Source organism: Notamacropus eugenii, chromosome 3 (assembly GCF_028372415.1).
Source record: "Notamacropus eugenii isolate mMacEug1 chromosome 3, mMacEug1.pri_v2, whole genome shotgun sequence".
NCBI classification, from domain to species: Eukaryota; Metazoa; Chordata; class Mammalia; order Diprotodontia; family Macropodidae; genus Notamacropus; species Notamacropus eugenii.
In genome coordinates this window covers 318,534,438-318,562,425 of record NC_092874.1, presented here as the reverse complement: position 1 = coordinate 318,562,425, position 27,988 = coordinate 318,534,438, and the positions used below count along the sequence as shown (strand labels likewise).

General features: G+C 38.7%; 1 protein-coding gene across 1 annotated transcript in view; it reads right to left on the bottom strand.

The window, feature by feature from the left end:
* Nucleotides 1–27,988, bottom strand: part of LOC140532127 (uncharacterized) — a 109,222-nt gene that overhangs the window by 6,747 nt on the left and 74,487 nt on the right. Inside the window, exon 3 of the mRNA XM_072650664.1 lies at nt 1,407–1,477. Coding sequence (XP_072506765.1) covers nt 1,407–1,477 — 71 coding nt within the window. The remainder of the gene's footprint in view (nt 1–1,406; nt 1,478–27,988) is intronic.

Genomic DNA, 27,988 nt, shown 5'->3' with positions numbered 1-27,988 from the left:
AATATAAATACTGTAAAATATTATATACCTAAAAATACAATACCATATACCTAAAAAATCAAAGACAGAGGTAGCTAAGTGGTACAGCGGATACAGAACTGTGTCTGGAGTCAAGTCGTCTCAAGCTCATATTATCTGTGTAACCTTGAGGAAGTCACTTAACTTTTCTCTCAGTTTCCTCAACCGTAAAACGGGATAATTACCTACTTCCCAGGATTGCTGCAAGGAACAAATGTGATAAGTGTAAAAAGCGTGCGTGGCACACAGGATGAACACTTAATAAATACTTGTTTATCTCTTTCCTTTTTTTCTTCCTTCCTTCCATTTGCACTAAAACATTTGTAGGAGCTCTTTTTGTAGTGGCAAAGAACTGGAAGCCAAGTTTCCATTAACTGGAAAAGAGCTTAACAAATTATGTGAGAAATGATGAAAGGAGTAGGATAGATTTGGAGAAAGTTAGGAAAACTTATATGAACTGATTCAGAGTGATTACAACACTGTAAAAGGAAAAGAACTTAGAAAGAATTAAGCAATCTAATCAGTGAAAACACCAATCCCAACTCCAGAATACTGATAGCTCTTAGATAGGAGGCAATGGACTGGAGGTACAGTTTTAGACATGGCCCATATGTGAATTGTTTTGCATCACTAGGCATATTTATTACATATAAGAATATTTATACATTAGAAGAGCTTTGGAATGAGTGGATAGATAGTGATAATGATATGAAAATTTTTTTTAAAAAGAACGTTAACTAAATGTTTTAAAATACCCTGAAGAGAAGAAAGTTCAGAAGAGGGGGCACAGAGAAGTGGGGAAGTTTTGTATACAATAATATAATTTTAATGTTTAATAAAAACACACACAAACTGTATCTAATAAAAGATCATAGGTTTACAATATAAACCTTTTTCCTGTTTTTCTTTGTACACAGAAATGTTCATACTTTTTGATGTATGACTTCATAATAAAAAAATAAAAAAATTTAAATTACAAAAAGTAAACCCTAAAGGATGTCTCAAATTATGTAATGACAGATTTCAGAAACAGTTTTCAATACTGGGAGAGCAAATATTGTTACTATGAAAAACAACCCTACATCAAACTAATTCTAAAGTAGTTCCCTTAGGACATTATATAACAGAACACAGTGATGAAGGCAAGAAGTATGAAAACACATAAGGAACTCTATTTATCCCTTAAGAATTCAAATCAGATTTTCTGGAGTAGCTGACAAATAGGAAATGGGCTAAATAAGCATGCCAGTATTTTTTTCTTCATCCCTTCAATTTCATTCCTTAGGCATATGTTTACCACTCAGTTTTACATATATATATATATATGAATAAAACAGAAACAAGGGCATCATGCATTTCATCCAAGCAAACATTAACAGAGACCTCACCTTGTCACTGTCCTCATTACAGATGTGATCATGATGTATTGACTGGCACTGGAAAGAGGCACCAAAATTACCTATAAGAAAGAGAGGGAAGGGAAAAAAAAGTCAACAAAATTGCAAAATCCTATCTCTAAAACATCAAAATATGGATAATCAAATACCTGCAGAACTCAGAATATTTTTCTTCCCAAAAAAGAAAAGGCCAGATATACAGATCTCAAACTGACTTAATTAATGGCCTAAACTGCGAAGACTTATTATTGCTTTCTATACATCTTTTCTTGCCTTAAGATATTTGCAAGTAAAAAGGCACTCATGGACTTCAGATTGGCAAGAGTGATCAAAAATAGACGGTGGAGAGATGGGGAATGATGAAAGGGTAGCAGAAAAATAGACACATCAACGCATTGTAGTGAGGGCCATTGTTTAGTCCAGCTATTCTGGAAAACAATTTGGAACTAAACCCTTCAAATCTTTAAACTGTACATCCCCTTTGATCCAAAAATACAACTTACTAGCTATACACCCTAAAAAGAAAGAATGAGGAAAAGGGCCCTTCTGTGCAAATATATTTATAGCAGCTCTTTTTATAGCGGCAAAAAAATGGACAACTAAGAGGGTGCCCACCTAGCGTGGAATGGCTAAACAGATTACGAAATGTAATTGTAATGAAGTACTATTACTGCACCATAAGAAATGATGAAAGGAAAAGCTTCAGACAAACCTAGAAGAACCCGCATGAACTGATGCAGAGTGAAGTAAGAGAACAATTTAATACAATAACAACAAAACTGCAAAGAAAAACAAAATTTCCCCTCTTGTCTTCCTTGCCAACCTGGTCGACATGAAGTGAAACAAAACCTGAAGGCTGTGGGATGTGCATTTCTCATATTACTAGTGATGTGGAGCATTCTCTAACTTAAAAATGTACATAGCACTTTGTGGTTCACAAAGCTTTGGGTACACTGCTTCATGTGATGTTAGAACGACTCTCTGAGCCAAGTAGGAGCTTTTATTATCCCCATTTTACAGAAAAAGAAGCAGACTGAGAGGTGACTTGCATAGGTCACATAACGGGTCTTCTGGCTCCAGGTCCAGGACTCTATCCACTATGGCACATCGCTATTGGGAACAATCTTTCAGGTGGCTGTCAGCAGTTTGAAATTTTTCTTTTGGTAACTGTTCAAATTCTGTAACAGCTTATCTACTGAGGAATAGCCTTAGGGCTTATATATTTAACAACAGTAATAATAATAGCTAACATTTATATAGAAAGCACTATGCTAACTAAGTACTTCACAAATATTATATTGATTGATCCTCCCTACAATTCTGGGAGGCAGGTGCTGTTATATTATCTCCATTTTAAAGATGTTTCAGAAACGAAGGCAAACAAAGGTTAAGTGACCAGCCTAAGGTCACACAGCCATTGTGTCTGAGGCTGGATTTGAGCTCAGAAAGATGAATCTTCCAGACTCCAGATCCAATACTCTATCCACTGCACCCCTTGTACTTTTGCTAATAAATTATCAACGAAACTCATATCATAGGTATTGATACAAACGTTTCCCAGTTGATCCCTTCTTGCCCCACATACAACAATTCTGCTGTGTAAAAGTCTTTGTTTCATGTAATTAAATGTTGCTAATTGCTTCTCTCCCTTGTTTGGTTAAGAATTCATCTCCTACTCCTAGCTATAAAAAATAGCTTCCCTTCTAATTATTTCACAGTATGATCTTTAATGTTCAAATCACTATTCAGTCAATCAACTAACATTTAATGAATGCTTATCATGTGAGTCAAGATTTTTTTTTTAAATGGACAGAAGAGGGAAGTAAGGTAGTGTGATGGGGGATGAATGCCAAAGCACACCATGGTCCTATAAGAATAGGAATGAAAAGCTCAGGATGAAAGTTAAAAATAACAAAAATATGTTGTTGAGTTAAAAAAACACTATATTGAGGTGGGAGGTAGAAGAAGCGAGAGAATTTAGACTTGAGATTGAAATTTCAAAAATTAAAAAAATAAAGTTAAAAAACTATTGGGGGAAAAAATAAAATAAGAGATGAGACAGGACAGTTGCTTGAGAGAGGGAAACAAATAATGATAGAGAAAAGCAGAAATGCCCGATTCTAAATTTGCTTCCCATTTCCCCAACCAAGAAGAAAGATCTCTGCATTAGGGAGAATAAAACAAAAATGGCTGAGGAGTTGAAACCTCAGCTCAGCTGCTCAGTTGAGCAGGCAGGTAGTAATACAGGAACCAGATGTCTTGGCTTCATTTTTCTCCCCTCCTAATTTTGACTCCACAGTTAGCCAATTCAGTACCACACTATCCTCTGTCTCAAATTCCTTGTCTCCTCGTCCTATCTCAGCTCTTGTCTTATCAAACCCGAACCCTAAATCACTTCCATCACCTGCCTCCTCTGCTCCTACTCATCTACTGCTGAATGCCACTGAACAAAATCATTACCAATTTACGTTATCTCAACTGGGTCCTCACTGCAGCAAGGCAATCTGCTTGCTCTCTCCAGTTAATTTTCTTTCTCACCACAGTGGCTATTTCAAGCCTTGCCTTCCCTTCCCTCCTTACTGCCCCCCCAACCTGCTCTAGCCCAGTCTCAGTACAGCCCCTTGCCTTACTCTCTACTGAGAAAATCAAAGCTGTTTACCCCAGACACCTTCTTTCCCCCTATTTCTCTAACTTGAAACAACTATTTTCAAGGGCTTATTGTACATATATGCAAATGAGCACCTTTAAGTCAACCTCTATACTCCATCCACTTACCATGCAAAATAAAATTTGGTGTCTCAATTGATCTCAAAGATCTTCACATATATGGACAATTGTCCTACTCATCCTATTACCAGCAAATGGAACCATTCACAGCAATTGCTATAGGTGGCACTAGATATTCTTTAAAATTAAAAAAATATACCAAGTCCCTTCTCTAGAGTGATCTAAGAAAGGATAGCATGAGGCCTATTTATTTTAAAGAAACTGATTTTAAAAACAAAGAACTTAACACCCTCAGACAACAGTAGCTTCATGAAGGTCTCCACATAAGCTCTAAGGCCAATTGTGGAGTGATAAGGCAACACTGATTTGTGAGGCCACAGAAGGCAGCCAGTTCAACATTTCCGTAGATTGGATACCACAGTATGGAGCTCAAACAGGAGATGAGTGAGATCAATTCCATGCTCTCACACTCATTTTCCTTCTCTGGGCTGCTAAAAAGTTCCTAAATCTAACTGGTCTCCATTGTTTAATTCAAGGTAAATAGTTCCATGACATTTTTTCCCCCTCCTACCCCAGAAAACTCAAAGTCAGACATGGCAAGAATTTAAACATACGGGGGAATTTTCCAGATGGATGAACACTGAAGAGGGAAGGCTTTTTACATTTAGTAATTCCATAAGCAACTTTACACAATTGCAAGCCACCCTTGTGACTTCCCAGACATGGTTTTTCAAAAAGTCTGTTTTCGCTTACTAAGTTCATCTTCATTTTCTCTGGAAAAATTCTCTTGCCTTGCCAATGTATTCTCCAAGTATACTTTCATGGTGTTTCAGTTTCTTAGGTTTCATGCTATGTGCAGCTGCTAAACCATTCACAGAAAGCAAATACAGTTGTCTTTCCCCTGCATCAATAATAATATTCATGAATCCTGTTGATAAATAAGGCAAACCATATTTTCTGGATTTAAAAGGTGAGTTTTGGGAGATGTTTCCATATTCCTGCTACTTAAACTGTCATGTCTATATCTTTGTGTATACAAGTTTTACCTGTTCCCCTGAGATTTCTCTTTGAAGTAATTATTTACTCATCACAAAGGCATATTATTTCACTTAGACTATAGACTATGGTAAACATTGGGAGATGGCACGTAAAACATGAATCAATTTTTTAAAATGGAAAAATCCAAAAAGCACACAAAAGGAAAGGTGTGTATGTGGGCAGGGTGGATGGTGATGGAACATTGTGTTTAAAGCTATGAATGTGATATTGCCAACTACATGTCTTCTTTAGTCAAACCATGCTGGAGTATCACCTTTAGTTCTGGGCACCATAGTTCAGGAAAGTCATTGATAAGGTAAAATGGCTTTGAGATGACAAGGAAAATCCACTGAAGAAATATGATTGGTAAACCTGGAGATGGAGGGTAGGGAATATTATAACTATTGTGGAATATTTGAAGGGCTGTCAAGTGTTGAGGAATTAATTACACTTGTTCTCCTGAGCCCCAAAATACAAAGCTAGAGGCAATGGGTACAAGCTGGAAACCCGACTTATAACTGGAGCTTTGAAAGAGGGAAATGGTCTGTCTTAGGAGAGAGAGGAAAGGTTTCCCGTCACTGGAGGTCTTCAACAAAAGTTAACGTACCATTATGCTGGATATGTTATAGAAGAAATTTTTATTTAATTACAAGTTCTGGTGTTCCTTCTAAATCTGAAATTGTGTGATTTTTAGTGTTTCAATTCAAATTAATTCAATTTTATCAAATCAAGGATCTCAAAGAGGTGGACATATACTACAAATCCCTATCTAATGCATAAATATCCTCTGGGACTATTTTAAAAATTATATTCTTTTAGAAATTAATTTTTTTGTATGTCTTCTGTTAGGGGACTAAAATTACTCCATGCTAGAAATACTGGTTCTTGCAGGACATGGCATAATTTTAAAATTCAGTTTGTTACTTCTATGAGGACAAAGATACACCCATACAGTATAATACTTAAAATCAGATTTAAATGTAGAGCTTTTCTATAACACAAGCTGCTCAAGCGCAAAAATTAGAATAAAAGAGGTCTGTCTGGAACCCTTACAAGATGAATTTCATTTCTAGAAGTACAAAAATAATCGAGTGTTTTAGAACAGTTACTCCCCTCCCCAATTAATCTATGAAGCATTCAATTCTGAAGGTAGTATAAGATAAAAGTTGACTGCTATAAAAAAATAAGTTGATTTTCTAAAAACACTTAAAATGTTAAGCGATTAGCTTAAAGCCAGAATAAAAAGCATGCTCCCCCCATACCAAATACCAAAACCAAGAAAATCATATAAAAACAACCAATATAAAAACAAAAAAAAATATAAAAACAACCATGATAATGTAAAGTAAACAAGGACTAAGATCGATGCAACAACCAATTTTTACTCTACAAGGACTAAGATTGATGCAACAATCAATTTTTACTCTAGAGGGGTGATGAAAAGATAGATCTCTCTCTTCTTGGTAGAGAAAACAGCAAACTAGAGATAATGAATGAGGCATGTACCAAATATGTTCCATGTGCTAACCTGTTTTTCTTAACTGTACTTTGTTACAAAGAGGGAAGGGATCTTACTTGTAGAAAGCAGTTAGTAGGAAAGAACAGAAATATTAAAAGTATTAATGAAGCCTTAAGAAAAGAATAGGTCTCACTGACTTATTGATCATATTGACATATGACCCAAAAACTAGAAGCACAGAGCTCTAATTGACTAATAGATAAATAAATTGTGGTATATAACTAATCATATACACTAAGAAAGGATGACTGTGAAAACTCAGAGAGATATGGGAACACTTGGATGGACTGGTGTCAAATGAAGCAAACAGAACTAAGGTAACATACATGATGACAATAATGCAAATGAAAACAACACTGAAAGACAAGCTCAGATTAACTACAATGATCAATATTGATCCCAAGGAACAGATGATGACAGACTTTCCTGTTCCTGGAAGAGAAGCTGGGGAATTAAGGAAACGGAATGTTGGCTATACTGGCTCATTTTTAAAGCGGCTTTGTTCAAACTATGTTTTTTGTTAGAAAGTTTCAAAGGGGTCAGGCTACATCAAGAAATTACGGCAGTATAAAAACAGTACACTAATCAACCTCACGAAAGAAGCACGAAAAATAATCATTCTAGATTAACCTTGTTTGTTTGGGTTTTTGTTTTTGTTTTTATTAGCTTGACTAGAAGATCCTAGAAATACTACAGATACAACATAACTGTATTTCAGTAAAGCATAATAAAATTTCTAATTGTTTCTTTTTTTTAATTTTTCAGTTCCAAATTCTCTCTCCCTCAAAAATTGAGAAGGCAAGAAATATGATACCAATTACGCATATGAAGTTACGCAAAGCCTATTTCCACATTAGCCATGTTGTGGTGGGGGGCACACAAGAAAAATAGAAAAAAAAATGCTTCAATCTGCACTCAGAGTCCATCAGCTCTCTCTACATGGAGGTGGATAGCACATTATAAAGTTCCGGATGCTACCCTTGCATACAAGATGCATAATAGCTCAGTAAGATGAATTTCAAACTGATAAAATGATGGAAACCAAAGAAAAACCATTACTAGGTTGATAGTTACTAGCTGATAAAGGGAAGTCTTTAATGGAGTATCCCAAGGATGTATTCTTGGTCCCATTTTCTTGGCATTTTTACCAATTACCTGGATAAAGATATAAGTAGCATGCTTTTCAAAATGTGATGACATGATCTGGGGTAAGGCAGGGGTAGAGGTAGGAATAACCAATCCACTTGATCTCGATAGGCTAGTATTATGGACTGAATCAAGTAAAAATTAAATATAACTAAACTGAAGGTCTATACTCTACAAAAGTATATGATAGGAAAGTCATGACTAGACAACAGTTCCTATGGAAAAAGACATGGAAATTTTAGTGGTTAAACTCAAGCAGAGACAAAAATGCCAACCAAAAAAGCAAACAGAATCCTATGTTACATGGAAAGATACATAGTGCCTAGCTACAGCCACACTGCATAATATTTAAACTCATATTTGAATGTAGCACTTTGTTATAACGTAATCTTCAAAATTTGGTGTAAAAAAAGCAAGGAAGATAATAATCAAGTAATACTTGCTGTGGGACCCTTTAAACAATGACTACTGTATCTACAGCCTTTCATAATATCTGTTTTATGATTTCTATGACCTTTCTTACGCTGGGTGTAAAGAGATGGTAGCTTCTTAGAATCTTGTAACTGCAAGCGCAATCCTTCCTCTGGGAAATGCAATTTCTATTGCTTGACAGATATGTATATTTGTCCACTAATAATTAAAGCCTTCCTCTCCATGTTAAGATCTAGAAGTTTATTCCTCCCTGGAAAGATTTAGGCCCATATTCAAGGGCTAGTGTCTAGTGTCCTGTATAGCTATGTAGTTTTTTAAATGATTTCTTGCTATATTCTCCCTTCATTCCTGAAACTAACTAAGAAAATGTACCCATTTCCCCAATTAGAGCTTCATAAATGTGACTATATGGATCTTAATAGTCCTATAGCCCTTTATATCATATATAGGGTACCACTTCTCTCATGTTAGTTAATGTTGAGTAAATTGGAAATCTGTCCATAAATCAGGTTTAGAATAAAAGCTCACACCATTTAGTACAATAATTCCAGATCTAAGAGGAACAGGGAAGGAGCTACTTTTCACATGTGTAGATAAGGTAAGATTCCTTGGCCAAACACACACAAGAGAGCAAGGTTCACAGGAGATAAAACGGACAATTTTTCATACATAAAATGTTTTACATAAACATTTGTATCCCCTTAAGAAATTACTAAGATCCCAAAGTGTATTTATGAAAGTAAAGATAATTGATAAGATCTTGTTCCCCATTAATCACCATGCTGGCAACCCCTCAAAAGAAGGGATCACCTCTAACGTGTCAGAGATAGAACTTTTCCTGTACAAAAAGGGAAAGCTAAGAAGCCACTTTGGAACTGCCATGCCACTACTCCAATATAGACACAGATTGGGAGGTTCACAGCATCCCATTCCCAGCTCCAATTTTCCTGAAGCCTGTTAGCTGTATGAAATACTCTTTTTTAAAAAATTTTATTTATTTAAGTTTTCAACATTCATTTTCACAAAATTTGGGGTTCCAAATTTTCTCCCCATTTCTCCCCTCCCCCGCCCCAAAATGCAGAGCATTCTAATTACCCCTATTACCAATCTGCCCTCCCTTCTAACATCCCTCCCTTCTCTTATCCCCATCTTCTCTTTTGTCCTGTAGGGCAAGATAACTTTCTATACTCCATTACCTGTATTTCTTATTTCCTAGTTGCAAGAACAATACTCAACAGTTGTTCCTAAAACTTTGAGTTTCAACTTCTCTTCATTCCTCCCTCTCCACCCATTCCCTTTGGGAAGGCAAGCAATTCAATATAGGCCATATCTGTGAAGTTTTGCAAATGACTTCCATAATAGTCGTTTTGTATAAGACTAACTATGTTTCCCTCCATCCTATCCTGCCCCCCATTTCTTCTATTCTTTCTTTTGATCCTTCCCTCCCCAAGTGTTGACTTCTAACTGCTCCCTCCTCTCATTGCCCTCCCTTCCATCATCTCCCCCACCCTGCTTATCCCCTTCTCCTCCACTTTCCTATATTGTAAGATAGGGTTTCATACCAAAATGAGTGTGCATTTTATTCCTTCCTTTAGTCGAATGTGATGAGAGTAAGCTTCATGTTTTTTCTCTCACCTCCCCACTTTTTCCCTCCACTGAAAAGTCATTTGCTTGCCTCTTTTATGAGAGATAATTTGCCCCATTCCATTTCTCCCTTTCTTCTCCCAATATATATCTCTCTCACTGCTTAATGAAACACTCTTTAGTCAATCTTTTTGGGACATATAAATTTTATGCATGAATTTCATCCTTTCTCTCCTTTGTGAGTACAGATGCTGAGTTTAGGAAAGGATATTGATGCCAAATGTAGTAACTCACAACGAGAGCCTTCAGCTCCAGTGAGTGGCTCTATAGTAGTCCTATGCCAAGGTCAGACAGTATCTGGAATGTTATGTTTAACTCTAGATGTGATATTTTAAGAAACACACTGATAATCTAAAACATATCCAGAGAAGGGATACTAAGATGGTAAGGGGAACAGAGACCAGAAAAATATGAGAATTAATCCGATGAACCTGATATGCTTAGCTTGGAGAAGCCTTGGGCAACATTATAATCTATAGTTGCAAACATATAAAGTGCAATCATATTGAAGAGGGTCTAAATTTCATTCAACAAACATTTATTAAATGCTTATTAAGTACTACTTCTGCGACTCTGGGCAAGTCACATCTGACCATGTCACCCCACTTCTCAACAAAAAACTCCAATACTTGCTCCAATACTCAAAGATAAAACACGAACTATTCTGACATTTACATCTCTTTGCAACCTATCCCCTTCCTATCTTTCCAGTCTTCTGTATTCCCCTCACATTTTGCAATCTAGTAGTGCTGTTTCACAGACATACACATAACATACTATCATAGGTTTCTCAACCTTCATAGTGGCTGGGCCTCATTCTTGTAGTGTACTTCCCCCTCACCTCTACCACTGGGAAACCCAGGTGCCCTTTGAAATAAAGCTTATGTACCACATGAGGCCTTTCCTGATTCCTACTCCCCTCTTCGCTCTCCCATAACAAAGTAGTACTCATCTAAAACTATTTGGTACTAGTTAAAAATAGACAAGAACATTAATGGAACAGATTAGATAAACAAGTCCCAGGAGCACTCAAACATAACTACATTGAGTGCAAAACAACCAAGGACATCAACTATTAAGGAGAAGGACTCGATATTTGATACAAACTACTGGGGAAACTAACTGCAAAGCAGTGCAGGTTTAGAACAGCTCACACCATTTAATACAATAAACTCCAAAGGATCCACAATCCAGATCTAAGAGGTCACATCATGAAGAAATCAGAGGAACAGGGAAGGAGCTACTTTTCACATGTGCAGATAAGGTAAGATTCCTTGACCAAACACAAGATAGCGAGGCTCACAGGAGATAAAACGGACAATTTTTCATACATAAAATGTTTTACATAAACAAAACCAATGCAGTTAAATTCAGAAGGGAAGCAGTGAGCTGGGGGTCAAAATCATTCCAGCAAACTTTTCTGAGAAGAGTCTATTATACAAGATATATCAGGAATCCATGCAAATGCTCAAGAACAAGAGCTTTTCCTCTCCAGTAGATGAATGTTCAAAGTACATGAACAGGCAGTTTTCAAATGAAGCAACCATATAAAAATGTTCCACATCAACAACAATAATAACATTTTTATATAGTACCTACTATGTGCTAGCACTGTCTTAAGTGCTCTACATTTTTCAAAACAACCCAGGGAGGTAGGCGCTAATTATTATCCCGTTTTACAGGTGAGGAAAACTGAGGCAAACAGAGGTCAAGTGAATTGCCCAGGGTCACACAACTAGTAAGTATGCTTAGCTGTTCCTCACTCCAGATCCAGCACTCTATCCATTGTACACTACCAAGTGTCCAGAAGAGAAATGTAAATTAAAACAACTCAGTGCCCACCTTAGTTCTCATCTTCCCCATCTCAGAATAGCCCAGTGATCAGACTTGGTACCAGAGGGAATGAAACAGTAGTAGACCATATAGCATTTAAGTAAAGTTTGGCTGCCGATAGCCTAAAAAGGATATTCAGGAAATCTACAGTGTTGATTCAGCCGGGTATAACTTTGATTTCATATCTGCCAGTCAAAAGGATGTGTTAGCTAGCAAAGCAATAGGACAATAGTCAACCATGAGGAGCTCCAACTACTCATGCCTTGGGTTTTTAATGCCTTAAGTCAGCACTTCTTAAACTGTGGGCCATGAAAAATTTGGCAACAGTAAAAGGTTTCTGAATATGCAACGACGAAAAATTAATTAAAAATCAAATGCATAATGAATCTGAAGTGTTTCTGGCAGTGATTGCCCATGTTGCCTCAAGAAACTTCACTGCAGTCTTGGTCCTAAACACAAAGCCTGCAGACTTTGCCCTGTGCATATCCTCAGGCCATGCAATGCTAATCGGAAATAGTTTAAGAAGCCCTGTCTTATGTGACTGGGAAGCTTTCTCAACAGTTAGAGCCTTAGTTCCATGAATGAATTAGGTCTCAAGAATGGTTTCTTTGACTTTTTAGGGGAAAAGCAGCCTATGTGGTAGAGACCTTCCAATCTTGCCATCATGGTTACCAACAAGATTAGTATATACCAGTAAAAAATAAAAAAGAAAAGATTTTGCTCCTAACACATCCCATCCACTGGTGACAAAGACCCAAGTGTCTTCCACCACTTAAAAAACCTGAGTTAATACTGAGGTTTACTCTACACCATCACCTATTCAGTGCTCACCAGAGAGAACCTTGACCTCCTGGGATGCCCTAGCAGGGTAGGTATCTGTAGCCCATCAGAGACTTTTGCTGAGGATCTGAATCTTTCTTCCACAGGACTCAGTGAAATTACTTCCTCACCTATACCTAGTAACTCAGGACTGCCACCAAGTCATTTAAGGGACCCCCTTACCTCCAAATAAACAGTTTTATCTTCCCTGTGAGGCTAGAAAACAAGGTATCTCCCCAAAGCCTCTCCTACTGCATTCTCCACACCCTCCCTAGGAACAAGTTATCTAAGCAATTAGAGGTAAAGGAAACCTGTCAATTAAGGAGTACATGAGCAATTTCCCAAAGAATACCTGGAGTCTTCTGAGAAGACAGGGACCTTGTGGTCTTGGGCAAAACCCAGAACAGGATGGAATAGAGAAGGCTCAGAGTATGTGATCCAAGACATTATCTTAACGTGGCCCATCTTTGTCAGTATGTCTTGCGGGAGGCCGTGTCCAACAAACACCAGATCAGAGAATGCTTTCGCTCTCTAGGGTTGCAGAGATCTATCAATGGCACCCAAGGTGGGAGGTAGGAACCCAAATTGAGGGGTCAAAGAAATGATGATGAAACTGCTGCTTTAAGACTTCATTCCACTGTTAGCCCAGGGTCATTTTTTCATTTCCTTCCTTCTTGGGTAGAATGTAGTTATGGACACTTAACTGGAGGCAACAACAAAGAGTAGCTTTGTCAGTTCTACTGCAGTAAGTGAAGAGCTATGAATGACTTGCTTGAGTAGTTTTTGGTGCCCCCATCACTTCCTGTGCTGTTATCCACTCTGTGGCCTGCACTGTTGTCTATTTTGCTGCCCATCTTCCTGGAACCTGCAATGCTACCTGAACTGCTAGGTACCGTTGTGACGCCTGCAGGTCAAGGTATCACTAAGTCTGGCTGATCACATTGATGAGATCAGGTGAAGCTGTAGTAATCCACATGACAACTTGGCTGAGTTTCCTATAATCCTCTTTATAAGCTGCAAGGTGACAATCACCTTCCTCATTAGTCACAGAGTTGTTATGAGGGGAGCTAGTGTAGCAAAGTACTGTTCATAGAGCCAAACCACCAAACCTATTGCAATCCCTCATGTTAACCACTCAAAAAGGGCAAAACACCTCTAACTGACTTAATTCACTTTGTAAGTCTTTTGTGAGATTGCCAAGCTACATCTTCCTCAACCACTGTTTTCAATGATGAATCAGTCATTATTTAAACTTATTCTAAAAACTCTGAAGTGTCTATATGGTAAAGGCATGGCCTCCAGTTTCCCAAGTGGAGGAAGTCTTCCCCAGGAGGTAGTAGTAGGGCAAGCCCAAGGATACGGATGGGTTCTCAATTGTCACTCTGATTCTCATTCTCCTCTATAGCCCTGATCTGATAAAGGTTCAACATAATTTCTTCTTCCTGGTGATCCAGCCTTTTATGGATCATCAGCAATAGCCAAGTACCGTGACCCATGGCAGTGTGTTCATCCTTGCTTTGACACCAAACAGAATCCCACTGTGTTAGTGAGAGGCCTCTTCCTCTCATTAAGACTTGGCTGCATTTGGTCACAAGTATGACAATAATGGGGTATAAAGCTCCCTTGTTAACCCATGCTATTACCCAGGTTCCTCTTCCTCTATATACCTTTACCTGTATTTATTAGCCATAATGTCATTCCAATCCAATCCTACTAGTTACGAAAAATGTTTTTGAGCAGGCCTAACTTGTGACTTTAGTTGGTGCTTTAGATTTAAAAATAGAATAAAAGGAGACACCCACAGACCATATAAGGGTTAATAAAAAAAAAAAGTTTACTTAACAGCGGTATGAATAGGATATTCTGCAAAGATCTGGTGTTGATTCAGTTGGGTGTAACTCCTTTCAACTAAACAGTTGCCAACAGTGGTGCTCTATCCAACAAGCTTAACTAAGGAGCACCTACTAATCTATAAGCTATACTTTTAAGCCGTAAGCAACCAGAAAGCTATGTCAACAATTTAAGCCTTAATTCCTTGGACCAATTAAATCTCGGAGGTCAATTCCCTTGCCTTTTATGGAAATGCTAGTCTATCTGGTAGCAGTTTTTCAGTCTTAATGCCATGGGTCCCAATTAAAATAATAACACATGGCTTTTATCTTCATACTTTCCCAGTCATATGACCATAAGTTACAACCTGAAATTGGTGATGCTTCTACCATTCCCTCACATCCTTTGTCCTTGAAAGAAATGACAAAAAAAATGGGAAATGGCAATTGATGGAGGGCTGTGGGAGATCAGGTACATTAAGGCACTATTGATGGAGCAGTAAATTAGCTTGGTCATTCTGGAAAGCAGTTTGGAACTTAGCCTAACAAGTCACTAAACTATGTGTACCCTTTGATCCGGGGGTACCACTAACAGACATATATCCCCAAGATGCAAAAGAAAGAGGAAAAGGAGCAATATCCTAAAAAAAATTTTCAACAGAACTTTTTGTTATAGTAAAGAACATAAAAAAAGGGACATGGCTATAATCTATTCAGGACAGAACAAATTATAATATATGAAGGTAATGGTCTGTTATATGACTTAAGAAATTATGAAAGCAACAGTTTCAGAGAAACTTGGGAAGATCTCATGCAGAGGGATATGGGCAGAACCATGAGAAAAATTTATATAGTAAGACATTATTAATGAATAGACCCTTGAAAGGCTTATGAACTCTGATCAATTCAAAGGATAACCATGACTCCGGAATATATGTGATAATGAATCACACGTGCCCAACTCTTGACAGAGAGGGGATGGCCTACCTGGTGCATGAGGAGACACAGCTAATATGTGAATATGTTTTGCTTGGTTATACTTATTTTTAACAAGGGAGGGTTATGTATGTATATGTATACACATACACACGTGTGTGAATATATATAAATTTTGGGGGGAATTACGGAAGAGAGGAGCCTAGTGATAGTGATTCCCCCAAAAGGAAAAAAAGAAGAATCAAGAAAATATCTTAAAATGTGGGAAAAAAGACTTTAAAAAGAAATACAGACAAGAAGGACAATTCTGGAATTACCGCGTTAAATTCGTTACTTTAGATTCATACTGTGAAACCCCAAGCCGTACGCAGACTTATGGTTTCATATAAAGTTCTCTCTTTCTGTTCTTTATACAGAGAGGCATCTCTACTCCAAATGTTCATATGGACAATTTATGCCCGACCTGTGGTAGAGCCTTTCGAGCTCATACTGGTCTGATTGATCATAATCAGACACACTGTACCTTGACCCTGACACGGTGTCATTTTAGTCCTCTTCAAGCACAAAGGACAACAGCCAATCATATACGGTTCTCTTTTGCTGTTATTTGTATATGAAAATGATCATATATTTTGATGTTTGTCAAGTTCACAATAACAAAAATTGATAATGATAAACTGTCACATTAATTTAATCTAATTCAATATACATTTCCTGATTGCATAGTTCAAGATTCTATGTTGCAGGTAAAGTAAAGAAATCTGACTTGGAATTGGGCTGGAGGAAAGATAGTACCTCATTCTTCTTCCACTGGGCACCAGTCAGAACAGTCAGTGATCCCTCAAAAGTCATTCTGACTACACTGTGAAGAAAGGTGTTATGAATAGCGTAGACCCCCTGATTCAAAATGGATTCCTTCCTTCCAGAGAAAAGCAGTAGCCTTCAGATCTGGCAGAGCTTTAAATATAGAAGATAAAATGTTGTCTTTAGCTCTCAGAAGGTAAGGCTGAGCAGGCCTAGACTCTTCCATATCACCTGATATTCCTCGTAGTCATAGATGAGGCCTGAAGACAAATCTCTGAAAATCATCTTTGCTCATTCTCTTCTGACTAGGTAGGAGAGTAGAAATCCTTCTTGCCTCTCTTTACGTCTCTTTATATTTTCTGTGAGCAGTAGCAAATAAAAGGCTGTTCTGGTAGGAAGAGGAGGAACCTGCAATTTCTCTTTCTCCTTGTATCACTACTAAGAATTGTAAAGTCTGCATTGGCCCAATGTCAAGCTAGGCCAACTAGACCCAAGAGAAGTTTCCATTGCCACACTCGTTTCAAAAACAATTTTAAGTCTTACATTATTTAGGATTATTGGTAAGTATTCTATTCTAATCAAATAGGAATTTTTCTCAGTGTCTGTTTGCACTGAGCTAGGAATTTCCTGAGTGGTAGCGTGATGAGAGTGTGATGGCTCTTAAGTCGGAGAATCTAGATTTGAATCCTGGCTCTGCACGCTGTGTGATAGTGGCCAAGCCACTTAACCTCTCTGGCTCTAAGGTTTCTCATTTGTAAAATGAAGGAACTGGATGAGATGGCCTCTAAGAACTATTAATACGAAAACTCTATGATCCCATTTACTTGATGGCCCTCATTATAAAGCTCGAGCAAAACCATGTGCATTTAATTAGCGGTGTTCAGACTTCCAGAAGCTCTAACTTGCCACTGACCACAAAGATCTATAGGTGAAAAGACAACTCATCCATAAGAGATTTGAATATGACAGTCTCAATATCAATAGTCTCCAAAGTCAACGACTACCTTGGAAAGTTAAGAGTCTACCTAGTAATATGTTTATTCTCCATCTTTAATTTACTAAGTTTATGGGCCTGCTGGTAGGAAATACCCTCCCTAACTTGTATCCACCACAAATCCCATTGGTCTTGCCTAGGATGGGCTCCCTTTGACCTTGACCAACCTACCACTACCGCCTATGTATCTGCAGGGAAAATCTAATGCGCAGGATAACCTTGGTTTACAAAGGCAAGAGAATCTTAAACTTAGTGCACAGGCAAGACAAAGGGTCTGAAGAAGAAAAGGACATGAAAGTCAGCATAGCCTGTATAAAACCCTCCCCACCTTCTCATGCTCAATCCAACCAAATGATAGAGGATGTCTTTCTACTAACAGTACTTTATCAATCCAAGAACACCAAATCCATGGAGGAATTCTGGGGTAAAGAAATATGTATAATGGTCAGCAATTTAGCAAGTACTGCTGAGTCAGAAATAGTAGCAGGCCACCAAGGCTAGTTATGAGCTGTTAGCCTCCAGAATAAAAAAAATCTGAGTTTCTAAGATGCAGTTTGAATGCAAACTAAGTATCAGTTCTGTGGCACTCCCTACATTTTGGCTCCCTAAACTTTTTGGCAAAAACAAACAAATCTACAAACCATTGGTCTTTGGAAGACTTGACCTACCCTAGGTTTCCTGATCATTTCATCCCTTAGGTTCCAGCTACACTTTACTTCAGTCCTTGGTCTTCTCCAGAACAGTTGCCATGGTTGCCTGGACCAGAAATCATGCCTCAGTTAACTTCACTCTTTATTCCCTGGAATACCCACTATGATTGACTACTGCCTCTGTAACCCACTACATCTACTTCACTTTAAACCCCACCCACCTCCAGACCAGCTACCTTGCTGTCTCTGGCCACAGCTCATTCCCAACTCATGATTACCAATTCTGAACCATGATCAAATCAACTGTCATTACTTCAAGAATAAGTGGGTCACTCTAAACCCCTATGCCCTTTCACTATCTTAGAAACATCTCAAACCAAAACATCCCTCCATCATCGCCTTATATGTGTTGTTTCCTTCATTACAAAGTGAACTCCTTGAGGGAAAAGCACGTCTCTCCTTCGGAATCTCTATCCCAAATGTTTACAATTGGAATGTGGCAAGCACTTAATCTTTTTTTTTCTTTTTTAAACTTTTACTTTATTTTCAAATAAGTACTTTTCTTCTTCTCACCTCCTCCATCCCTTGAAAACAAAAAGGAAAACAAAATCCTTTTAACAAATATGCGCAATCAAGAGAACAATTACTGGTCACATTAGCCAAGTCCAAAATATCTGTCTTCTTCTGCATCTTGAGTGCATCACCTCTTTGTTGGAAGGTGGGTATCATGTTTCATCATCAATCACTGGAATTGTGATTGGTCACTGCACTGATCAGAGTGGAGTCTATCAAAGCTTTTTTTTTTTTTTACAGTGTTATAGTCATCATATAAACTGTTTTTCAAGTTCAGCTCTCCTCATATTGGCATCCCTTTCCACCCAAGTCCTCACCTGGACTTTACCATTGACAACTAAGAGATCACTGATAACTTTGGAGAAAGCATTTTCAATTAAATGATGAGGCTGGAAGTCAGACTGCAAAGGTTTGAGGACTAAGAGGAGAAAAAGGAGGCAGCAAGTATAGACAGCTTTTTAAAGGAGTTTTGACAGAGAAAGGTAGGAGAGATATAGGACCATAGCTTGAAAGTCTGGTCTGGTAAGATGTTTTTAAGGATGAGCATGTTTGAAGGCAACAGAGAAGGAACCAGCAGAGACAGAAAAGCCAAAAGTAGTCAGCAGGGGCTGGAGAGAGAAAGAAAAAGACAGAGAAAGGAAGAGGTGGAGGAAGAAGGGGAAGGAAGAAGGGATTAAGGGAGAGGATGGAGAGAGAGAAAAGAGATAAAAAGAGGAACAAAAGAAAAAGAGAAACAGGGGTCACAATCCCCTAGAGATGATGCAAGGGCTTGGCCCTGACAAAGAGAAAAGCCATCTCATTTAAGAAAAGGAGGAGAAAGTTGGGGGTGATATTAATGGTCTAGTGAATACCAAAGCAACACCAAAGCAACTAGACCCACAATCAGGAAAACTTAGATTTAAGTCTTGCCTCTGATATATATCAGCTGTATGATTTTGGAAAAGTTCCTTCAACTCTTGGTACTCTCCAGTGTCCGATTCTTCATGACCCCATTTGGATTTTGGGATTTTTTTGGCTAAGATACTAGAGTGGTTTACCACTTCCTTCTCCAGCTCATTTTACAGATGAGGAAACTGAGGCAAACAGTGACTTACCCAGGGTTACATAGCTAGTAAGTGTCTGAGGTCAGATTTGAACTCAGAAAGATGAGTCTTCTCGATTTGAATCCAGTACCCTATCCACTGCCCCAGCCAGCTGAGCTCTAATATACACATATCAAGATAATTACTTGGCAAAACTTTGGACAGGTCACTTAATTTCTCTAGGCTTCAAATTTCTCATCTGTAAAAAAGGTGACCTCTAAAGCTCCTTCCAACAATGACTCTGTGATCTGATGAAAAAGCATCTTACGAAAGAAAAATGCTAGGTAAATAAATATCAGTCATATCTCATTGGTGAACACAACACAGTCCAGAGAATAATTTGCCTTTCTAAGCAAAGGGAGAAGATAAAAGTTAATTAATATCAACTTTAATAATTTAAATTATACTGTACTAGTGCATAATAGCTGCTTTAATTGTAGGCAGTCATTGTACAAAACACCTGAATTTTAAAAAGAAACAACCAATCGTGGTGAAACCGGGTTCCTAGACTTCAGGGTCTGTGTGGTACAGAGTAACAATGACAAACTCATTTAGCTCCATGTGACTTTACAACTCTATCATAACTGTTTGAAAGACTTCAAAGACCACTTGCTCTAGAAATATCAGTCAATAAATATGTAGTTTAGCATATACTACGTGCCAGGCACTGTGCTAAGTGCTGGGGACAAACACACACACACACGCACGCACACACACACGCACACATACACACACACACATATACACACACACATAAACAGACACACACACGCATACACACAGACACACACACATAAACACAGACACACACACACATACACACACATACACACACACATACACACACACAGACACACACGCATACACACAGACAGACAGACAGGCAGGCAGGCAGACAGACACACACACACACAGTTCCCTGCCTTTCAAGAGCCTACAGTCTAATAGCGGGAGACAACACACAAATGGAAGTTGAAAAGAGAGAGGGAGGGCATGGCGGATGAGTAAGAGAAGTCCCAGAGTAGTGCAGTCAGGTGAGAAATGAGAAGATTTTGGAGCTGACCTCGCTTCTTAAATGGAGGATTTTGGAGTTCGTTCATGACTCCACCCTTCCAATCATAGGGGAGAGATGAGGGACAGTACTAAGGCTAATGAGATCCTGCAGGCTAATGAGGTTTTCCCAATAATGAACTTCTTGGCATATGGTAGAGAAATAAGAAAAACATAGATTATGGCCTCATTAAATTGAAATATTAAATTCTTATGTGACTTGATGTGAATTCAGTGAAGTTAAGAGGTATTAAAGCTTAAGAATACACTAAGATTTTTGGAACATTCTGTATTTATTAAGTACTTGCTGTGTTCAATGCCCTGACCTATGTGCTAGAGAGAGAGAGAGAGAGAGAGAGAGAGAGAGAGAGAGAGAGAGAGAGAGAGCAAGAAAGAGAGAAAAAGAGAGAAGAGAGAAAGAGAGATCAAGGAAAGAAGGAAGGAAGAAACAAAGAAAAGGGACTTAGAATATAATGAAAATTTTAAAAAAATGATGTGAGGTAGAATGTACTTTCTTCCCTCCATTTCCTCTACAATGCAGGTACACTGGCCTTGGTATTTCCTCAACAAAACAATTTATCTCCCAATTCCAGGCATTATGACTACCTGTTTCCCTAACCTAGAACTATCTTCATTTTTGGCCTCTGACTTCCTTCAAGTCTCAGCCTTGCCTCATCATGCCTTCTGCAAGAAGCCCTTCCTAATCCTCATTAATGCTGGTACCTTCTGTCTGTTGCTTATTTCCAAATCATCCTGTATACAGCTTCTTTGCACATAGTTGTTTGCATATGTTCTCTCTCGTTAGACCATGAGCTCCTTGCCGGCAAAGACTGTCTTGCTGTTCTTTGAATTCACTGAACTTACAACAGTGCCCAGCACAAAGGAGGTACTTAACAAATTTTTGTTTACTTGATTTGGTGTAGAGAAAGTGCTCTAGGAGCTAAGGAAAAAGGGACTGCTTCTAAAGGGAAGATTAGGTAAGGTTTTATGGAATAGATGGCACCTCAATTGGGCGAGAAGATTTCAGTAAGGAGATGAAAATATAAATTATACTAAATCCCTATCAAATTAAAAAAATTCTTCTCCCCATCACTATGTAATAAAAGATTTTTTTATATTAACAGTCATTTGTACTTTCATTTCAGTTTAGTTCAATTTTTCAAGTAGTATCTGTGATGTGCATAGTAGGAAAAATATTCTGATTGGAAGGTAATTGGAGACTGATGTCATCCTATGAAAATAATCAATCACAACTACTGAAAACTTCCATCGACCTTCCCAGAAGCATCACATAGTAAATGGAAAACAAAAACCAAAAAAATTAAATCCAGTCTGTCATTAGTACTGATTTGTTTTTCTCCGGGACATCTACTTTGGAAATCTGTTTGTTCTCCACAGGAGATTGGACAATTATTTTGCACTAGAAAACTTTCCTGCTGAAGGGGGATCAAATTTATTTTGGGGAAAGCAAACTCTCCTATATATAAAAAACTTGGTTGTATTCATTTAGTTTATAGACACATTTACCAACATAATTTAGATCATCAGAATTATGGGAAGAGAAACACAAAATGGCTAATAGTCTTCCTGTGGTTTAACCATAGTAGCCAGTGAATTTCAGAGATCAAAAATGTCTAAGGGAGCACAGAGGTAGATATGCACTGTCCTTATAAGAAGCAAAGGTAGGATAACTTGAATGTTTGCACACCATTTTCTTCACAACATTCTTATGAGGTAGATATTATTATCCCTGCCTTGTGGATAAAGAAACAGAAGCTCTGAGAAGTTAAGGAATTTTCCAACTATCTCACTGCTAGTTAGTATCTAAAGAAGAAACTTCCAGAATAGCAGTAGAAAGGACATTAAGAATGCAGGAGGAAAGCCTACTGGAAAAACATAATTAACAAGCAATGCAAAAATAATCTTGACATGGAAAACTGGGAATTGGTGACACTTTGAAATGGCAAGTTATTCTGTACCCAAAGGGCTATAAAACCCTGCATACCCTTTGATTTAGCAATACCACTACTCGCTCTGTATCCCAAAAGAGATTAAAAAAAAAAAATGAAAAGGAAAAGAACCTATATGTTACAAAAATATTTATAACAAGCTCTTTTCTGGTGGCAAAGAATTAGAAATTGAGGGGATGCCCATCAAATGGGGAATGGGAATAGTGGTATGTGATTATGATGGAATACTACTGTGCTATAAGAAATGATGAGCAGGAATCTCTTAGAAAATCCTGGAAAGACTTACATGAACTGATGCAAAGTGAAATGTACTGGGTACAAAGTAACAGTAATATTGTAAGATCATCAGCTGTGAATGACTTAGCTATTCTCAGCAATATAATGATCCAAGATAACGACTTATGATGAAAAATGCTATCCATCCCCAGAGAAAGAACTGATGGTATCTGAATACTGATTAAAGTATATTTATTTTTTTACTTTCTTCATTTTTCTTGAGTTTTGTTTTTGCCTATGTTTTCTTCCACAAATGACTCTTAGGGAAAAGTTTTGCATGCTATATCAAATTGCTTACCTTCTCAATGAGGCAGGGAGGTGAGGCAGGAAGAAAGAAATTTTGGAACTCTGTTTTAAAAATGAATGTTAAAAATTGTTTTTACATATAATTGGGGAAAAATAAAATACATAAATTTTTAAAAAATCAATCACAATTGATAACTAGAAAAAAAAAGAAATGAGCAGGATACTCTCAGAAAAACATGGGAAGATTTGCATGAGCTAATGCAAAGTGAAATATACTGTGTACAAAGCAACAGCAATACTGTAAGACTGTGAATGACTTAGCTATTCTCAGCCATTGTTTTCTGGTCTATGTTTTCTTTGACAACATTACTAATACTGAAATGTTTTGCATGACTACACATATCAAACTGTTTGCCTTCTCAATGTGGGTGGGGGTGGAGATAGGAAGGGAGAGAATTTGGAACTCAAAGTTTTAAAAACAAAGATTAAAAATTATTTTTACATGTAACTAGGGAAAATAAAATAGTAAACATATATTTCTTAAAAAAGAAAGAAACATCAAGTTACTAATGGCTCTCATAAATCAATAATCATGTTATGTGCCTACCATGTGCCAGGTATTGTGCTAAGTAAGCACTGGGGGCACAAAGAAAGACAAAAGACAACCATGTCCTCAAGGAGCCCATAATATGAGGGAGATAACATGCAAATAGCTATGTACAAACAAGCCATATACAGGATAAACTGGAGATAATAAACCAAGGGAAAGCACCAGCATGAAGGGAGATAAGAAAGGGTGTCTTGTAGAAGGTGAGATTTTAGCTCAGACTTTGAAGAAGCAGGAGGTAGAACTGGGGATGGAGAGAATTCCAGGCATGAGGGAAAGCAAGAGAATGCCCAAAGTCTGGAAATGAGAGTCTAGTGATAGGGAGAACAAGCAGGCCAGTGTCACTGGTTCACACAGTACTGGGGAGGTACAACGAGTACTGACTACAAAGACGGGGAAAGGCCAGGTTATGGGGGATTTTTAAAACCTGGAAATTTTACATTTTATTCCAGAGGCAATAGGGAACTACTGAAGTTGGCTGAAAAGGAGGATGACAATGACCTTCAAAAAACCATCATGGATTGAAATAATTGTGACCTACTTTTATATGAGTTGAGCATTTCACATTATTTATGTGAAGGCAACACTGTATGGTAGAAATTCATTGAGTTTGGTGTTAAAAGACCTGGATTCCAGTCTTATCCTCCAAGCTTACTAGCTGTGTAACTTTAGATAATCCATTCAATGTTATGGAGCCTCAATTTCCTTATCTGTAATGAGTAGATATTAATACTTTTCCTGCTATTCCGCCACATTTTCATTTTTGTTTTGTGCCTCAGATTACCTTTATTTTTCATGGAACATGACCGAGATGACCAGTTAGGCTGGTTTATTTTTTCCCTCCCTCACACACCCCCATGCACACACATGCAGGCACATGTAGGATCCTTTGGGATCAGTCAGGTGAAAAGAAAGGAGAAAGGAAGGAAGGTATAAGGGATAGGAGTAAGGGTGAGGGGTAGGGAGATTAGATGGGGAGAAATGGGCGGAGGAGGGGAGAGAAAAGGGAGGGAGTTGAAGGTGAGAGGCATGTGGCCCCCTCTCTTGACTCCAGGGAAAGGGGACTCAAATCTCTTGTAGCACTGTTTTGAAGAAAATCACTATACAGAATCACAGACTCAGAGGTTGAGGGATGGAGGAGATCTATAGGAAGAAACTGATGCCAGGGAGCTTTAAATAAGTTACTGAGGGTCCTTCGCACTGTGGACTGGGCGCCGGGAGGGGGAGCAGAGTGCAGCCCCGCCGCGGCCACGATACCAAGGGGAAGAGATCCGAGAGGGCTACGGGGACAGGATCTCCAGTGGCCACGCGGGTCCCCCCACCCACAGAGGGACCTGCAAACCTCTCGCAAAAGGTCCGTCACGCTGCAGACGCGGAGCCCAGCCCGGACCTGCGGCGGGGCGGCGGCCGCAGCTCCGAGAGGCACGGATCTGGGAGGGCTCCAGAGACGGGATCTTCAGCGGCGGCACAAGCCCCTCCCACCAACAGGTGACTGACGGGGGTAGGTGAGAGAGTCTCTTTGGCGGGTTGAGAGGGGAGTGGGGTGCTCCCATGGCTCGGGCCCCCCCAGGAGATGGAAGCTGAGAGGCGGCTGCAGACAGGGGCTCCCCAAACGGGTGGGAGCCTGGATCCATTGTGGAAGGTCTATGCATAAACCCCCTGAGGGAACTGAGCCAGAGAGGCGGCCCTGCCCATGACCTCAGCACCTGAACTTAATTTAACACTGAATAGCAGCCCTGCTCCCGCCAAAAACTCTAAGGCGGGAAGCAGCATTTGAATCTCAGTCCCCAAACGCTGGCTGGGAGGACCAGGAGGCGAGGTGGGTGTGAGGAGAACATTCAGAGGTCAGGCCACTGGTTGGAGAAAATGCCAAGAAAAGGGAAAAGAAATAAAACTATTGAAGGGTACTTTATCGGAGAAAAGACACTTCCTCCCTTCCTTTCTGATGGGAAGGAACAATGCTTGCCCAATGGGCTCGGGCCATGGAAGAGCTCAAGAGGAATTTTGAAAATCAAGTTAGAGAGGTGGAGGAAAAACTGGGAAGGGAAATGAGAGGAATGAGGGAGAAGCATGAAAAGCAGATCAGCTCCCTGCTAAAGGAGAACCAAAAAAATCTTGAAGAAATTGGCACCTTGAGAACTAGCCTAACTCAGTTGGCAAGGGAGGTGCAAGGGGCCAATGAGGAGAAGAATGCTTTCAAAAGCAGAATTAACCAAATGGAAAAGGAGATTCAAAAGCTCACTGAAGAAAATAGATCTTTCAAATCTGGAATGGTACGGATGGACGCTAAGGACTTTATGAGAAAGACAGATATCTCAGAACATACCACGCAGATTTGAAAAATGGAAGATAATGTGAAATATCTTATTGGAAAAACAACTGACCTGGAAAACAGAATCAGGAGAGACAATGTAAAAATTCTGGGACTACCTGAAAACCATGATCAAAAGAAGAGCCTAGACATCATCTTCCATGAAATTATCAAGGAAAACTGCCCTGAGATTCTAGAACCAGAAGGCAAAATAAATATTCAAGGAATCCGCAGAACACTGCACGAAAGAGATCCAAAAAGAGAAACTCCTAGGAGCATTGTGGCCAAAATCCAGAATTCCCAGGTGAAAGAGAAAATATTGCAAGCAGCTAGAAAGAAACACTTCAAGTATTGTGGAAATACAATCAGGATAACACAAGATCTGGCACCCTCTACATTAAGGGATAGAAGGGAATGGAATAGGATATTCCAGAAGTCAAAGGAACTAGGACTGAAGCCAAGAATCACCTACCCAGCAAAACTGAGTATAATACTTCAGGAGAAAAAATGGTCTTTCAATGAAATGGAGGATTTTCAGGTTTTCTTGATGAAAAGACCAGAGCTGAAAAGAAAATTTGACTTTCAAACACAAGAATGAAGAGAACCATGAAAAGGTGAACAGCAAAGAGAAGTCATAAGGGACTTACTAAAGTTGAACTGTTTACATTCCTACATGGAAAGACAATATTTGTAACTCTTGAAACATTTCAGTATCTGGGTACTGGGAGGGAGTACACACACACACATGCATACATGCACACACACATAGAGACAGAGTGCACAGAGTGAATTGAAGAGGATGGGATCATATCTTAAAAAAAAAATGAAATCAAGCAGTGAGAGAGAAATAGTGGGAGGAGAATGGGAGAAGTTATATGGGGCAAATTATCTCTCATAAAAGAGGCAAGCAAAAGACTTATTAGTGGTGAGATAAAGAGAGGAGGCAAGAGAAAAACATGAGGTCTACTCTCATCACATTCCACTAAAGGAAAGAATATAATGCACACTCATTTTGATAGGAAAACCTATCTCATAATACAGGAGAGTGGGGGACAGGGGCACAAGCAGGGTGGGGGGGAGGATGGAGGGGAGGGCATGGGGAGGAAAATGCAATCCGAGGTCGACACTCATGGGGAGGGAAAGGACCATAAGAAAATAGAAGTAAAGGGGGACAGGATAGGATGGAGGGAAATATAGTTAGTCCTATACAACACAACTAGTAGGGAAATCATTTGCAAAACTAAACAGATATGGCCTATATTGAATTGCCTGTCTTCCAAGGGGAAGGGGTGGAGAGGGAGGGAGCTAAAGAAGTTGGAACTCAAAGTGTTAGGACCAAATGTAATGTTCTTACCACTGGGTAACAAGAAATACAGGTTAAGGGGTCAAGAAAGCTATCTGGCCCTACAGGACAAAAGAGAAGACGGAGACAAGGGCAGGGAGGGAGGATAGAGGAGAGAGCAGATAGGTCACAGGAGCAATCAGAAAGCTCGGGTTTGGGGGGGAGGGGGAATAAAAGGGGAGAAAATTTGTAACCCAAAATTGTGTGAAAATAAATGTTAAAAGTTAAATAAAGAAAAATAATAAGTTACTGAGGTTATACAGTTAGTTAATGAATGGCACAGTCACAAGCCCGGCCTCTCACACCTCTCCTTTATGACACTTAAGGACTAGACATTGTTGATTCTCAGTGACTTTTTTCCAAAACTTACATTTTACAAAGCAGAGTAGAATCCCATTTGAAAAATTCAAAATAGCTTCCTAAATCAATGATTTCCAAGAGCAGAGATTGCTTAATTTCATGACTCTCCACCCACATTCCAAATGCCTTCCTCCGAAAAGAGATGAATCTTGCATTTCTTGTCATCTTAAGTGAAATCAAACTATGACTTAAGAATTTCACATAGGATGACCAGGGGTATTCCAGAAATAGTTAGGAACCAGAAATACATCATAATATCCAAATATTCTTCATAAAGGATAAGATGAAATGCATTTTTAAGTTACAGTGGTATGGATTAAGATTTGTTCAGAAAGAATTTCCTACAAATTTTGAGGGGAAATAACAAGTCATTTAAGGAGACTAT